We start from the raw sequence: 17,058 nt of genomic DNA on the forward strand, positions 1-17,058 counted from the left end.
TTAACAAAAACCCTAAGAACCGGTTTACTAAACATCAAAGCAATCAGACTGGTAAATTTTGAGAAACAAATTTTTTGACCAAAAATGAGAAAAATTGCCCCCCAAAATACAAAATCGCAGATTTCATCCTAATTTTGAATATATCTAATTAACATAAACCCTAGGAACCTGTACACTATATCAAAGCTACCAGATCAGAAGTTTTAGGAGAAGAATTTTTTGACCGAAAAAGGCAAAAATTCCTCCCCCCCAAAAAAAAACAATTGTCAGTTTCAACATACCTTCAATACATTATATTGAGATTAATTCTAGATACCTGTATACCAAATATCAAAGCTATCAAATCAGTAGTTTTTGGATAAAAATTTTTTTATCAAAAATTGGGAAAATTGCCCCAAAATTACAAATGTGACAATATCAATAAAATTTGTACAAGCATGACTGAGGTCATCCTGAGGAACATGAATATTAAGTTTCATAGCAATCAGACGAGCGATTTCAAAGAACAAATTTTTTTTACTAAAAACGGAAAAAATACCCTAAAAATACAAACTTGCAAATTTCATCCCAATTTTTGCACAAATAATTTAGAATACCCAAAGAAATCTGCATACCAAGTTTCAACCAAATCTGACCAAAGCTTACTGAGTTTTAGCCATCTGCAGGATTTTTATCTTTTTTCCCCTCATTTGCATATTTTTGGCACTGACATTATCATTTGAACAAATTCACATCTCCACCCCTAGGTGCACCTGTACACCAAATACTAAGACAGTAGGTGCTACGGTTTAGGAGTTTTTGATGTTGACGGACATACATACATACATACATACATACATACATACATACATACATACATACATACATACATACATACATACATACATACATACATACATACATACATACATACAGGCAACATTTTTCCACCTTATACGAATACCTGCCATTTGCATATATACATATGCATATATGGGAGCTAAAAGTCTTACTTCAAAATGATCAAGAAAAACTACAATTGTTTATAAGGTGAAAATTAGTAGAGGAACAGCCAATGTAAGATATGGAAGCAAATCAATAAGGCCTCATATTCATAATTCCATTCCCTTTGCTGCTCATTATTCCATTCCCTTTGCTGCACTCATGGACAATTATCACTTATTTGCAATAATATGAAGACGTGTATTTTAGATATTTGTTTATCCAAAAGCTTTATGAGTGAAGTTGTTTGTATAGAAAATTAGAAGCTATGATCTGAGAATTTCACCCAAGATTCATGACGGGAGTGATCAAAGCTCACCAAAGACATTAAGGAAAAGCATTGCAGTATGAGAAAACAGATAAAGTCTCTGGTGAGCGGATACAGAACTGGGATTAATGAAAGCATAGATAATGAAGTATATTGCGACCCATTACAACACTTGAAAGTGAAACCCCATGACGACATATTCACAAAGAACACCCCACAAGGCACACATACTAAACTTATTTCTCATACACAAAGAGAAATTTTCAACATCTCTTAATATTCACTAACTCTGATACATGCAACGAATGGTTGATATAACAGACATGTAGGCAGTAAACAATTTACAGTAATGTAAAATTAAACATGTAATGACTTACCGTTGGCACATATTCTGATGGAAATTTATTTGTTGTGTATGAAATCAGAAGACATGTTTTATCAGCGTCGTGGTCACCAACAACAACACACTTTATAGTCTGCATAGCTTGATGCTATTCTGGTTGAAGTAACGCTGTAACAACTGCAAACAGTACCACAGTACAAACTTTTAACTTTAAGCATTATAGGAAAAATAAATACAGAAAATTGTCACAAATGCAAGAAAATATTTGGGTCTTCCAAAATGAGAAGTCAGTGTCAAGAGACATACATTAAAGAAATGACATCGAAGAAAGGAAGACACTTTTATCAAAGAGTTTTACGATTCTATTTATAGTAACGGTTTGTTATTCTTTAAATAGAATATAGCAAGGTTCTATAGAGTCTATCACTGTTAAGGGTGTTAGCTGTTTGCATACAGGTTTGACAATAACAATAGAATGACTCATACTACACATGTAACCATACACAGCTAGTGAAACTTTTCTAGTGCTATCAATGATAATTTAGCGCACAATACTTTTATGTGTTTTATTCATATCAAAGCAAAATATTGTCCACAGTGTGTCATTAGACAGGAGTGTCAACATATCTGTACCTTTACAAACATGTTTGGTGTTTTTACACAGACATAGGGTAACAATTATTTGATAATATATGTAGATGATCACTGTATTAACTCTTATCCTGCCAGGCAGTGTCAGTTATCATCTGCCAATTCTGTAAAACACAGCATTGAGACAAATCTATACACATTTCACCGACTTTGCATGCATCTGCTATAGAAGATTTAGTCAGTAAAAATCATGTGTACAGTATCAATGATTTCAGGGGCCTTCAGATGTTCAAGTCTTTGTTAAACATAGGGCCAAAGTCCCTGAAGCTACTATAGACATGGATACAAAATTAAGTATTTCCTGACTGTATGAAATTATCTTTCTAAGGTCATCCTAGGGACATGTAAACCAAATATTAAAGCTGTCTGACCGGCGGTTTTGAAAAAACAAGCGACACAACAGTTGACAGAGCTCTGCTGTGTTATGTAGAGAATAACCTTTTGTGACACATGTATTGATGAAGAAGGTGGATATCTTTGATAGCTCATTTCAGGATGGCCTGACCAAAAATGGAAAAAAATTCCGTAAAAATACAGATTTGCATATTTCATCAGACTATATTAGTCTATATAGCAAATAAACGAGAGTTAATTACATTCTAATTAAAGTAAACAAGACTTGCTTCAATCAAGATTTACGTCATAAAAAACAGCATATCTGTCAGGTTATAAAGAATCTTGAGCTGGTTATCTTTCAATATCAGTATTTTCATCCTATTAATCAAGCACATTTTAACTTTCAAATTAACATTGTAAGTAAGTTCTGTTGAATAAGTTGAGACTGTACTTACTCAGAGAAAGCACACTGAAGCGACATATGTTTGAAACTTAAGAAGTTCAAGGTCATCAAAAGCATTATAAGGAATCATGTTACACTTTCATTGCACTGTTTACACAGATTGCATAATTGCTATAAATAGCACATGAGGAATCTTACAGCCCAGCTTTACCATAAAAACCCCATCACTTTGACCACTCTTTTAACTGACCACTCTATTTTTTTCCTCAAAAAGTAATCTTATTTTATCCTTACCAAGTCAACCATAAATGGAAATTAGAACTTTCTCTATCTCTATTTATTTGACCACCCTATCATTACAAACCATTATGAGCAATTTCTTTTAGATAACATAAATGGTGGTTCAGAATATATCAAAGTTGGGATTCAGGAAAGTTGCCTTTACATGTTTTAATCCTCCAAGATGGTAAGCATTTCACTATGAACTGTCAAAAAAAGTTGAACTTTCTGATAATTCCGGTGAATTGATAGGGTTTATACAGTACAAGAATTACATACAATGCAAGTCAAATTTTGACCAAAAATGACAAAAAAATTCCTTTAAAATACACATTTGCATATTTCATCACCATTTGAACAAATCAAAGTTGGGTTATCCCTAGAGACCTGTATACCAAATAACAAAGCTGTCTGATCAGCTGTTTTGAAGGAGAAGATTTTTTACCAAACACACCTTTTTTGGCATTAATTTGCCCATCTTCAACAATATCAAAAAATTAAAAAAAAAAAGTTTCTCAAAATCATATTTTTCATGTACTACAAATATCAAATCAGTAAGTACTGCAGTTCTCAAGATATTTGAGTGGACGGACGCCTCACAAACGGACATACATACATACATACATGCATGCATGCATGCATGCATGTATGTATGTATGTATGTATGTCCGTTGATGCAGGTGCATAGAGGTCTGGATTCCATATAATCCTTAAGTTCCAAGTTTAGGGGAACTTACTAATGACACAAAGCTCTGCTGCATTCATCAGAAACATTATCAACAAGCCTACTTTTAAATTGTTTGTTCCAGGCCTAGACATTCCGTACATGTATGGTATCATTAGAGTGTATAATTGTACAGTATCAATGATTGAGTACTTCTGATGTTTTTAAAGCTGCAGCTGTTGTTTACATGCTCTGTGTAAAAATTAACAAAATTTATAAAATTTTCAAAGGGAAGTACGGTAATTGACTGACACCATGTAAACAGCCACTGTTAACACGACCTAATGAAAGAACTAGGGATTGAGAAGGGGCTTTTGATAAAAGTTTCTATAACAATGTCATAGAGAAGTAAAAATGCTTGGTAATAAAAAACTCTGATACACAGCATATCACAAGAAATGAGGTGGTTTGGGTCAAAACTTGAATTGCTTTTATCCTTTACTGGACTTTTGACACTACCCAGGGGATATGGCTAATTACAATGAATTAACAAACACATTTATATCATACAACAATTGATGTCAGTCACTGTCCACCTGATGATGTCACTGCTAATACATATTTAATTATTTTACTTCCTGACAACAGTAATTTCTGGAAGGCTTTTCTCATGTGTTGCAAACACAAGCCTGGCATTTCAGCATTCAGGCTACACATCAGTGATATTATAGATGACATACCTAAATGGTTTGTCATGTAATTTTTTGCCAAATCTTGAAAAATACACACACACACTAAACTAATTCAAGGGCATCTTAACAGTCAGTATGTCCACCATTTGTGTTTTTGTATGTGCTTGAACAACATGAACACAGAGAAGGATGGGAGATGATATCCCTTTTGAATCAAGAATTTTTAAATGTTCATTCATTCATACTTCTTGCTTCGAATTTTATTGGTATTACTGGTTAGTGTATTGTCTGTGTGTACATAGGAATACCATATTTAAATAAGACACAGCCTGTTGACTCATCATGCAATCATGAAAAGTCAGTGAGAATTTCTGAGTGTACTTTGGTGTACATACACCCAATAGATGCATGTTGGGTAAATTTCTGCAATGTGGAAGACAGAAGTGCATAAAGTTATCTGACATGCTGACCTTGTTCAAGACAATTATGAAGAAATATGTACCATCAACATGCAATGGATAGTGTACTTCACTATGTATATAATATATATCATATTTGCAAAACACACTGTTTTGCTTGTCACTGTAATTCACATATCTATAAAATGGTGCATGTGTATGTCTCAAAAACATTGAATCAAGAGGTTTGTGTTATATGTTAGTCACAAGCGAGTGGTGCTTACTGAATCTTCCGCTTCTATGTGCAATGGTCGGGGTATATTTGAGAAAGAGCACCAAAGTTGATTTTAGTACAACTTAAATATTTCATCCAAGTCTTGCAGGTCTTAAATCGGGAAGTGCGAGTGAAATGGCACCCCCGCCCCATTATCCTCTGCTATCGTATAAGTTTGCAAATTGCACGTAAACAAACCAGGAAGTAATGCGCCTTTACGAACACACCGGACTTGTCTACATCATGTCAGCGCTATTTCTGTTTGACGAAATTTATCAATCTTTCAGATAATATTTTATATGTTTCAACTCGACAATAAATACTGTAATAATAATACCGGAGCTTAGAACTATACTCGTCTGTTGTGTTCGATTCATCGAATGTGGGACATTACTGTCGTCAGCCTGCACTGTGTCCTTCTTAGTCATCGTGATTTCCTAACACTTTGTGACAGCAGTTTTGTAGAAGACGACGTTGAACACTTGAATTAATTCTTATAATTAGGCCAAGGTGCCAAAACATGTCACCACAAAGACTTAGTACGAATCTCTACATCGAAGATAGGTTTATATAGTTACCCAAGAAAGTATTATTTCAATGCAGTATTGCCAAGTTTAGAGTCCGAGTTCGGGGTAGATAGTCCATGTAGCCGACACCAATATAGGGGTACACGAAAATTATGCTAATGACTTCAGGGCAATATGGGGGGGGGTTAGACTGTTAGCCGACACGAATATAGGGGCACACGAAAAATATGCAATTGGGGAACTACGCGGGGGCCTGCGTACTTACTTAGTTACAGAGTTAGGCTGGGGGAACTACGCGGGGCCTGTATGAAGTTGCGAACTTACTTAGTTACAGAGTTAGGCTGGGGGAAGTACGCGGGGGCCTGTACCAAGTTGCGTACTTACTTAGTTACAGAGTTAACCTTTGGGAACTACGCGGGGGCCTGTATGAAGTTGCGTACTTACTTAGTTACAGAGTTAGGCTGGGGGAACTACACGGGGGCCTGTATGAAGTTGCGTACTTACTTAGTTACAGAGTTAGGCTATGGGAAGTACGCAGGGGCCTGTACCAAGTTGCATACTTACTTAGTTACAGAGTTAGGCTCTGGGAACTACGCAGGGGCCTGGATCAAGTTGTGTACTTACATAGTTACAGAGTTAGGCTAGGGGATTGCGCGGGGGCCTGTATCAAGTTGCGTACTTACTTAGTTACAGAGTTAGGCTGGAGACGGTAAGGGGAGCTATGCCGGTACCTGTATCAAGTTGTGTACTTACTTAGTTACAGAGTTGGCATGGAGGAACTACACGGGGGCCTGTATCAAGTTAGTACTACTTAGTTACAGAGTTAGGCTGGGGGAACTACGCAGGGGCATGTATCAAGTTGCGTACGCCTGTCTTAAGTTATGTACTTACTTAGTTACAGATTTAGGCTGGGTGAACTACGCAGGGGCCCGTATCAAGTTTCGTACTTACTTAGTTACAGAGTTAGGCTTTAGACGGCTTGGGGAACTGCGCAGGGGCATGTATCAAGTTGCGTACTTACTTAGTTAAAGAGTAAGGCAGAGAGAACTATGCGGGGGGCTGTATGAAGTTGCTTACTTACTTAGTTACAGAGGTAGGCTGGGGGAACTATGCAGGGGCCTGTACAAAGTTGCGTACTTACTTAGTTACAGGGTTAGGCTTGGTGAACTACGTAGGGGCCTCTACGAAGTTGCGTACTAAGATAGGTACAGAGTTGGCCTGGAGGAACTACACGGGGGCCTATATAAAGTTACGTACATACTTATATACAGAGTTATGGTAGAGACAACTGGGGAAACTACGCGGGGGCTGTATCAAGTTGCGTACTAATAGTTACAGATTTAGGCCAGGGGAACTACGCGGGGCATGTATCAAGTTGTGTACTTACTTAGTTACAGGGTTAGGCTATGGGAACTACGCGGAGGCCTGTATGAAGTTTATACTGGCAGTTACAGAGTTAGAAAAGGGGAAGTATACGGGGGCCTGTATCAAGTTGCGTACTTACTTAGTTACAGAGTTTTGCTTAGGGAGTACGCGAGGGCTTGTATACTGACCGTATCATCGACCATAAAACCGTTCGACAAGGTTTGGGGCATGGTCATTGTCAACGCAAAAGATTACGAATGGGAAAGGCAATTATGCAACACTCAGTATCATACACAACTGGATGGTTACAACACAGAACAAACATTAAACAAAAGTGCACAAACTACTAAACTAAATGTACGAGAACAAACCCATCGACCATGATATTTATAAGTATCCTGATCCAAAAACATAAATGCCCATACTCCGCAGTGGTACTCATTGCCTACAATTCACAAACCGCCGCCTGAAAACTCAAAATTTGCAGGCAGATCAATAATCAGTGGCTGCTCCACTGAGTCCCACTTACAGAATTACAGAATTCCTGGATTACTTCATAAAACAACAAGTTCAGCAACAACCAACATATATAAAAGATACAACAAATTTCATACAAGAAATAGAAAAGACAAATGTCCCTCAACAGGCATTTGTCTTAACACTCGACGTGGTGTCAATGTACACAAAGACAATTCACAACGAAGCGATTCGGCTAGTCAGTAAAACACTTAACTCACAAACCTCGCATCAAACAAAATACAGCATCAAAAATAGCGTCAATGGCACTTAATCACAACTGGCACATGAAATACTGAATGGGTAGGTGCTGTGGGTTTGGAGTTTGTCAGTACACACACCCACACAATCATATCATATACATACAGACCATCTTAAAGACAGACAATCTCAAACCTATAAGAAGAGTTTTCACTGGCACATATACTCTGGGCCATCTGGGAGTTTGAATGGGTTAGCTCTACATACTGACATAGAGGAGAAGTTGTTGATTGTGCCGGCACTTCAAATGTTAAAGAATAGCCACCTGTTATTTGTAGCTGGAAGGTGGGGAAAAAGTGACATGGGACAAGTATGGATTTTAACTGTAAACAAATTTTATTCAATATATAAACACTGAACAGTATTAAAAAATAAAGCAGGTAGTATTTTGTAAAAAATACCGCCAAGGACAGTGTGCTCACATTCAGTTTGAATTGGTCTATTCGAGAAATATTTAAACCAGGAAAAACAAGAATGAAAAAAGCAAATAAGGTCTGAAAGGTAGGTACTGGAGGTCATCTTTGAAAACATGCATATCGACTTCTATAGCAATGGGACAAGCAGATCCTAAACGCATGAGCAAATGTCAACAACAAAAAATAGACAGAGAAGGCTCAATAAAAAGAAAAGGTGGGTGTAAAAAATGTACAAGGGATCTGTTCACCACACTCTACCTGGTCAGTGTAATTGGGCACATATCAGTTGTGCGGTGTACATGTCTCTATCGCTATCAATGTCATTATAGATTGACGACAGTCTGCATATTAAAATCATGCCATCATGGCATGTCAATATCATTATCATCATCACAGCCAACATCATCATTATCATCATCTTCAACTGTTTGGCTGCTGTTTGGTTAAGCCGCTCTCTGTAATTGACGTAGTCTCTACACAGTCTCTCTTGTCTAAGTCTTAGTCATTAACGCGCCTCAACAATTAGTTCTACCTCAGGTATATTTCAGTAATAAACACCCTGACTGCGGTTTATCCCCAAGATGTTGATAGCTTGTTAAGGAGATATCTCGATCACCAAGGTTTATTTCCGTATCTTATACAAATGTTCGTACATCATGTTTCCAAAAGTGATTTAATGTAAGCAACTGACATTGTGCTGAGAGTAGTAATAGGTGGCACCGTAACGGGCGGATTTTGGCAGGAGTTTCAGTGAGGTTCAGTGAGGCACAGTGAGGCACAGTGAGGCACAGTGAGGTTTCAGTGAGGTTTCAGTGAGGCAACGTGAGGTTTCAGTGAGGCAAAGTGAGGTTTCAGTGAGGCAAAGTGAGGTTTCAGTGAGGCACAGTGAGGTTTCAGTGAGGCACCAATGTTATAGACACCCCTTGCTTGCTGGGACCCCCTAGCCAAGTCAAAATTAACGGGAACCCCTCCCCTCCACACTTCTATTTGTTTGGGACCCCTAGCTCAGTCAAAATTGACAGTTTGTGAATTTTGGCTGGAGGTTCAGTGAAGTTCGGCGAGGTTCCTGGATTTTCTGCTGGCATGAGATGCAGTGAGGAGCCGCAGGCGCTAATGTTTTGGACCCCCTAACCCAGTTAAACTTGGCAACCTAAATACTTGGCTGTGATTGGCCGTATGCATCGTGCTTAACATCTATAAAAGGCCTAGTCTTGGCCCTCTCCTCTCAAAACAAAAAAATGGCAGTGAGGTACAGGATCGGTAGCGATAGTCACCCGTCCTGGTCAGCTCTGAGCATGTCCTCCAGCTCTAACTTGTTGTGATGTGCGCCAACTATCGACGGCTTCAACTGCTTCTTTCGCCTTTGCTACCTGTTCGTGTCTCGCGTCTGTTACTTTCGCTCGAGGTAACATGGAATGGGATGATTCTCCCGAATTCACTGCAAGTCAGTGGGAAGTAATTGACGATTTGGAGAGACAGCATGGACCACAGTCACCAAGTGATAACACTGTAAGTATTCATCATCAAAAGTGAAAGTTTACGGAGATTTGTTGTTCAGTAAACTCTGCTATGTATACACGTAGGCATATACATTGCCGTACCGACACTGCCATCCTGTGATCATTTCCTTTAAGTATTTTTTATTGCAAAATACAATAGCTTGTTTTTATCATTTGGCTAAATTCAGTGTGTTCGTCAATGCTATATGTAAATATTACAACTGAAAATATTCTGTGAGTTTTATACATATTCTCTTGTGCGTACGCTATTTTCGTGTTCACTGTGGAGGCTACTGCAACTCCCGCGCCGGGCTGTGATTGTCGTCAGCGCACTGAGTTCGCGGAAGCTGTGCGATCATTAACACTTTTTCGATACATTTTAAACACATACCCTTCAATTCTTCAGATTTATATAATTTATATAAAGACGGAACAGTGTTTAGAGTCAGTTGGCATGCTTTAAAATGATAGTAAAGGATAAATACTGAACGTACGCAATGTTTTCGTGTTTCAACTGCTTACGCTTGTGCGGCCGCGGTTGCATTGCACAGTGCATTGCATGCACCACAGAGTAACATAAACAGAGTGGCAACACTTGCATGCCTTTTGTTCCATGGTCGTCTCGGTAGACTATTGGCTTTTCATATTAAAATGAGCTTAAAAGGTGTTAAACTTTTTGGAGGCTTGGTTTGTGGTTGATAATTACACGAGATTATGCGAAACATACGACGAGATGGCATCGTACTGCCAGTCGCGTAGCAACCATAGTTACTTTGTGAGCTCTCAGGCCAGAAACACTGCCTCACGCCAATCAAAACATAACACGCCAGCAGTTTCATAAACATGTCCTTTCTTGACGCACGTGTAAAAGACGGTATGACTGACCGTAAACCATTGAGTAAAACCAGACAGTATCGATAAAAGACTTTCAAATTTGGTTCAAACACACTCATTATACATTCATAAAAATATGAGAGGAATTTTTAAAACGGTAAAACCCACTTTCCTGAAGCTCAAAACACTCCCGTTTTCGCCAGCACATCAATTCCGATCAGCACCACACGACAACAACAACACAAGCTTTGTCGAACATATTTTCGCTTAACAATTGGTGAAAATCCGAAAATTACCGAAGGATGCATGGTCGGCACTCTTCGGAAAAGAGAGCCAAGAGCTTCGTGAGGCGAGGCAAACATGGATTGCTTACGTAACCGCTTCACGCCTTAAACAATAGCTGTTGCCACTCTGTCTATGATATTACTCTGTGCATGCACCTAATAAATGCATTGCATGCCGCGTTCGCCCACTGATGCTCTAGTTCATTCGTTCTATTTCGACTTGTAATGTTCGAGCGACACAACTACAAAATCCATGAAGATGATGTCATTCGGAATTACGATGAAATAGCTTGAAATCTGTACAGTTTATGCAAACAAGTTGAACCGTCATAAGGCGATCGCATGTATCGATCGCACGATATCTCAGTGTGCGGTGTGACCTGACAGTTAGCTTAGGGGTCAACCATTAATTGTTACAATGTTTCAACTAGGTTATTCATGATCGAGAGCAGCTGGTATTATATTAAATCATTTGTGTGCACGTGTAAGGCTTAATTGAGGGTTAATGCATCGTTTTCCGACCGTTACAGACAACTGTATGATCAGTTTGGACTAATGACGCTCTGATCGAATGATCTGTTTCACTGTATAGGTGTTGGTGTGTGATGAAAGCAATGAGATGGACAGTCAGTCACAGAGGTCTGCTGAAGACGTATGTCCTCCGGCTTCACCTGTAGGCTTACATGCAATAAAGCAAGTAGATAGTATTGATATCAAACATTGTAATTAGAGTATATAACATAGAAACAACTTATTTTCAAAGTGCAGTGAATGGTGTGAGATATAACTGCATAAAGCTGGCAATTACCTCACTCATTGTGTTTATTTTATTTCCTTTTAGCCACCCGAACGTCTCCTCCGAGTCATCGACACCTAGATATGAAGCTCACTCACCTCAGATATGCAGGTATACCTTTCTTATTTACGTGTGCGATGATATTAAATTACCTGACTTTCTCCGTTGAGTTGTAGTCATGTACAACTATCATTTTCTCTTTTTCCCTCCGTTAAACAGAGCCGCTGTTCAATCACAGACAGCAATTGATCAATTACTAAATGAAAGTGACTGTTCTCCTACTAAATGACAGAAGTAAGTGTTCTTTTTTTTAACAACTGTTGGTTACTCCACACTAAGTATCTTTACTTATAATGATAATAATGATAATAATAATAATAATAATAATAATTAATGTAAGTATTATATAGAAATAATAATAATAATAACGCGAATAAAAATAATAACGCGAATAATAATAGGTTCAATTTCCGTGAAAATTTCACAAGTAGGGTATTTTGGGTCGAAAAGACCAAATATGATATCGATTTCACTGCCCCATGTTTCCATGGTAACCATTTTAGGGGTTGAAAATATCAATTTTTCTAATATCCCATGAAAAGTTACTTTGATTGATATGAAAATTATCTAGTGGGGGAATTCGGGTCAGAGAACACAAAGAACAGACTTATTTTAATGTTTCGAGTTGCCATGGTAACTATTTTGGCATTGAAAATGTTCCTTTTTCCCTTATTTCTATTAAAAATGTACTCGGACATAAATCCCGGTATTTTGGGAATAACCTCATTATTATACACCTTTTTTAATCCAATTTTACCTCGAAAAAATCAAAATTAAAGCTTTTTTGGGGATGACCATCCCACACTGCACTGAGCGATCGCGAGCAAACTGAGAACGCGTTAAGCGCGTCCACTAAGCGCACAGCACGAAATTTCAAACCCGCGCAGCGCAGTGTACGTGTGAGAAATTGTAGGCCGGCAGCATAATTTCACCCGAATTCACAGGCTTTTGATTACCACTACTAACGTTGTGAAGTACCCAATATTTAGAAGTATTTCCCCGCATTGACGTAATGGTGTTTTGAGGTCAAAGGTCAAATAGCGTCCAATAACACCAAAAGTTATTGTACTCCGGGGCAAAGGTATTGGACTCTGCGTCCTCTGATACCGAAATTTACTGTACGAAGAAAACTCCAAAGATTGCAGACGCAGGTGTGTAATGATAAAGATAATGTATATTGGGGCCATTCTGGTCAAAATTATGTTTTCCGTTAATTTTAGTGTGTTAACATTAATTTTATATAGACCAGAAATAATTTTTCAAGCATTTTTAATTTTGTTTCATGCAGTCATCTCAAATAAGTGTAATGTAGTATATTACTAACTTCGCATTCATCGAATTAAGTTTATGCCTTCAAATTAATTTTATGTGATAAAATTAATTCTACTAGTATCTCAAATTAATTTTGTGAACCCAATTCCCCTTAGCACTCAAGATTCACTGGTACTTATTTATTTTATGGATTGACAATTAATAATTTCTTTGTCCCATTCCATGAAGAGTAATGAAGACAAATTATTTCTGATTGTTTAACTATAGTAAAATTATGACCATGTAGTGGTGCATTATTTAAGTGTGACCTGGCGTGACCCCATAAACTCTATGACTAGCTAGATCCCTTTCCATGGTAGCAACGGCTTAATTTGAACATGGTGCCTGTATACCTTTAAACACTTTTTAAAAACCCAGCAGGCCAAGATAAGGGGGAAATTTTACAAGATATCACGTTTAATACTGCCCTACTTGACATAGTATAGGGCTCTCACTTGTGCGAACGTCGTAGGAAACACTTATTGCAACAATTTACCCTAAATATAAAGAATCGGCTGTCAATTAAACTGTGGTTGCTAACCAACCGGTGGTAAACAGTGAGACTAAGGGACGGACCATTAGATCTTGGGAGGGGGGGGTGGTCAAAAACAGAAAAAAAAAAATTTCAGAGCAGAAAGTTAGGAAAAAAAAATCTTCAAACTAGTTTGCAAAATAAAAAATAAATAAATAAGAAGATAAAGGCGTAAAAAAAAATCTGCAAAAGTCTTTAAAATTTTGAATTTTTTTTAGATTTTACCGACAGTAAGAAACTTTCTGTATTTTTAATACATCCTCCCGGCACATTTTTAATTTTAATTTATACATTTAGAGTGACTGTATCCCTTATACTGGAAGTTGTGATTATCTTATCTTTTCAGGACTTTTGTATTCTGATCACTTGAAAATTATGAAATTATAGAGCCTGTTTTCTACTTGTTTCCTGCGTACAAACCAAGCAGGTACACTAGGTAAAACATTGAAACTATGGTATGGTTGTCAAGACAGAAAGTTGTATTTGCCTTTTAAGATCAAGGTAAACAGATGCAGGCCATATCAGTTTCATTTTTTTCACAGCATTTTATTACAATGATGAATGCAAGAATGGGTGAACAAATAGAAACACGTCAATAATGATAAAACAAGATATCAAGTCATTATGTATTATTTTGCTTTTAAAAAGGCATTTTCAATTCTTTTTTCTCAAAAAACAGCCTCAAATAACAACAGCAACACATGTTTTAACATTCAACAATACACTACGTAGAATGCCATCTATCCAACAAATCCCAACACAAAAACACATAAAAGGGTTGAACTTTGAAAGTTTCGATAGCAAATACTGAATAAATCTGCATGGTTAATCGTTTTTGTGTAGCAAATTTCAAAGAAATTGGACAAGCCCTTTCAGAGAATACAGATTTTTTGACCATGAATGGCATAAATTGCCCAAAAAGACATATATTGAAATTCAACACATCTATACACATCCAATCAATTTGGACATGCTGCTACAGAGAAATAGATGTTTTGATCAAAAAAGGGCAACAATTGCTCTAAAAACACAAATATGCAAATTTCACTATATTATTTAGCTTATTTTAGCTTCTCCGCTTGTCAAAATCAATTGTAAATCATGAGATATGCATGATGTTTGGTGGGGTGAATGTAGGCATTTCACCACGCAGTAGTAAGGGAAGCCAGGAAACCGAAATAGTCAATTTTCAAAAGTATACGAAGCTACTGAGGAGCAAGAAGACCATGTTTCAGAGGAAGATGTGAAATCCGAAAAAAATGCTCCCAAAGTGCCACCAAATAACACCATTTTAATCTCTATTTTTCAAAAGCTCCAACGGCAGGAGGGGGTATCCCCCTCCTGACCTCCCCCCGCAAAAATACTCCCCAAGTGCCACCAAATAACACCATTTTAATCTCTATTTTTCAAAAGCTCCAACAGCAGGAGGGGGGACACCCCCCTCCTGACCTCCCCCGGCAAAATACTCCCCAAGTGCCACCAAATAACACCATTTTTATCTCTATTTTTCGAAAGCTCCAACGGCAGGAGGGGGACACCTCCTCCTGACCACCCCCCGCAAAAATACTCCCCAAGTGCCACCAAATAACGCCATTTTAATCTCTATTTTTCAAAAGCTCCAACGGCAGGAGGGGGACACCCCCTCCTGACCTCCCCCGGCAAAATACTCCCCAAGTGCCACCAAATAACACCATTTTTATCTCTATTTTTCGAAAGCTCCAACGGCAGGAGGGGGACACCCCCTCCTGACCACCCCCCGCAAAAATACTCCCCAAGTGCCACCAAATAACACCATTTTAATCTCTATTTTTCAAAAGCTCCAACAGCAGCAGGGGGACACCCCTCTCCTGACCTCTTTCCAGTGACCGCTTGCGTGGCGGCTTGTGGTGCTTGGCACCACATGTTTGCCCTCTTTATCTTCAGACAGCGACGAACGAAAAAAAAATATAAATCTGAAAATTTACTCTGAAAAAAAAAATTTGCACATCTAATCTCAATTGGAAAAAAAAAATTTCAGAAATTTACAATAGTAAAAAAAAAATTTTCACAATTTCATTGTGACCACCCCCCCTCCCAAGGTCTAATGGTCCATCCCTAAACGTGCCCATACGAGCGCAATAGACTAATCGTTTTGGCGCGTGCCAAAATTATAGAAAACCGCAAAGACTAGTCGTTTTGGCGTGTGCCGGCTAATCGGCTAACAAAAAACAGGAAACCGCAAAAACGCAAAAAGTGATAAAGAAATGTAAATAGTTATGTAATAGTTTCTATAATAATCTCTACATATGTATATCAACCTGAGGAATGAGATTTTGACCTGTAGCACGATGCTCAATGGAATAGCCAGTATTATTGTGAAAGGCGTTAGTCATATTAAACTACTGACGTGCTACAAAATAATAAATCTTTCCACCTTTCAGCTTGGTGAAAAACGCATTTATTTATTCGCCAAAGGCCTGTGGATTCGCTTATTTTTGCACAAGTTCTACATGGACATAGGAAAAAGTTCGACTCAGCCTCTGGATTGTTGAGCATACAACTAACTGTTTCAGTGAATCCGACATGATGAGAGTTAGTTCTCGAATCAAAAACTGTACTGTAGCCGTGCTCGAATACAAATGCCTTCCCATAAAATTACGTCATTGTAATGAGTTATATACAATGCAGGATTCGGGGCACAATTTTTTTTTCGCCGAGGTCTCCGCTACGTATCGATCGGTATCGGGGGTAGCGGAAACCAAATAATCTTGAAATAAATAGATAACAAGCCGTATTGTATTAGTGCGCTGGTACAAGTTTTAACGATTGTATTATGTAATAGAAAAGCCGGACTTTTTTCTCAATCTTACACTTGACATTATGGAAAGCCGGAACTTATTTATAAATGAGTACCTACTTTCAAATTGTCTATAAAACCATTAAAGAGAAATGTGCAGCATTTGTAATCAAATAAATTGGTGTCGGTTACGATGCATGAAATAAAGGGATGCTTTTGGTTAAACCGGAGATTTCAAATTAGTACAAGTATGAAATCTTTAATCTGTTTTTTGAATTTTTCATAAACGACCGCAACTTTGCCCAAAATTTTAAAAAGAATATAATTACATTTACAGATTTTTTTAGCATTATGAGGCAGCGGACATTTTTCCCATCCAGAATATGCACAAAATCGGTAGCCCATAGAACACCAGGTAGCGGAGGGTAGCGACGGGTAGCGGACAAGTTTTAGACTTTATTTTCACTACAAGATTATTTGGAGGAGTCAAAATCGGTAGCCCATAGGAGACAAGGTAGCGGAGGGTAGCGGATGGGTAGCCGACGTTTTTTCCTGCCAGAATGTGCTCAAAATTGGTAGCGCATAGGAGACA

General features: G+C 37.9%; 1 protein-coding gene across 2 annotated transcripts in view; it reads right to left on the reverse strand.

Moving 5' to 3' along the window:
- The window catches only part of LOC139118663 (cell division control protein 42 homolog), a 103,971-nt gene that overhangs the window by 11,781 nt on the left and 75,132 nt on the right, over window positions 1-17,058 (reverse strand). The window contains exon 6 of one of the 2 annotated variants that reach the window (XM_070682079.1): window positions 1,627-1,769. In XM_070682079.1, coding sequence (XP_070538180.1) covers window positions 1,627-1,731 — 105 coding nt within the window. In that variant the 5' untranslated portion in view covers window positions 1,732-1,769. Of the gene's footprint in view, window positions 1-1,626; window positions 1,793-17,058 lie in introns of those variants that run through there. The other variant, XM_070682080.1, reaches the window with a different exon arrangement.

This window comes from Ptychodera flava, chromosome 19 (genome assembly GCF_041260155.1).
Source record: "Ptychodera flava strain L36383 chromosome 19, AS_Pfla_20210202, whole genome shotgun sequence".
In the NCBI taxonomy this organism is placed as follows: domain Eukaryota; kingdom Metazoa; phylum Hemichordata; class Enteropneusta; family Ptychoderidae; genus Ptychodera; species Ptychodera flava.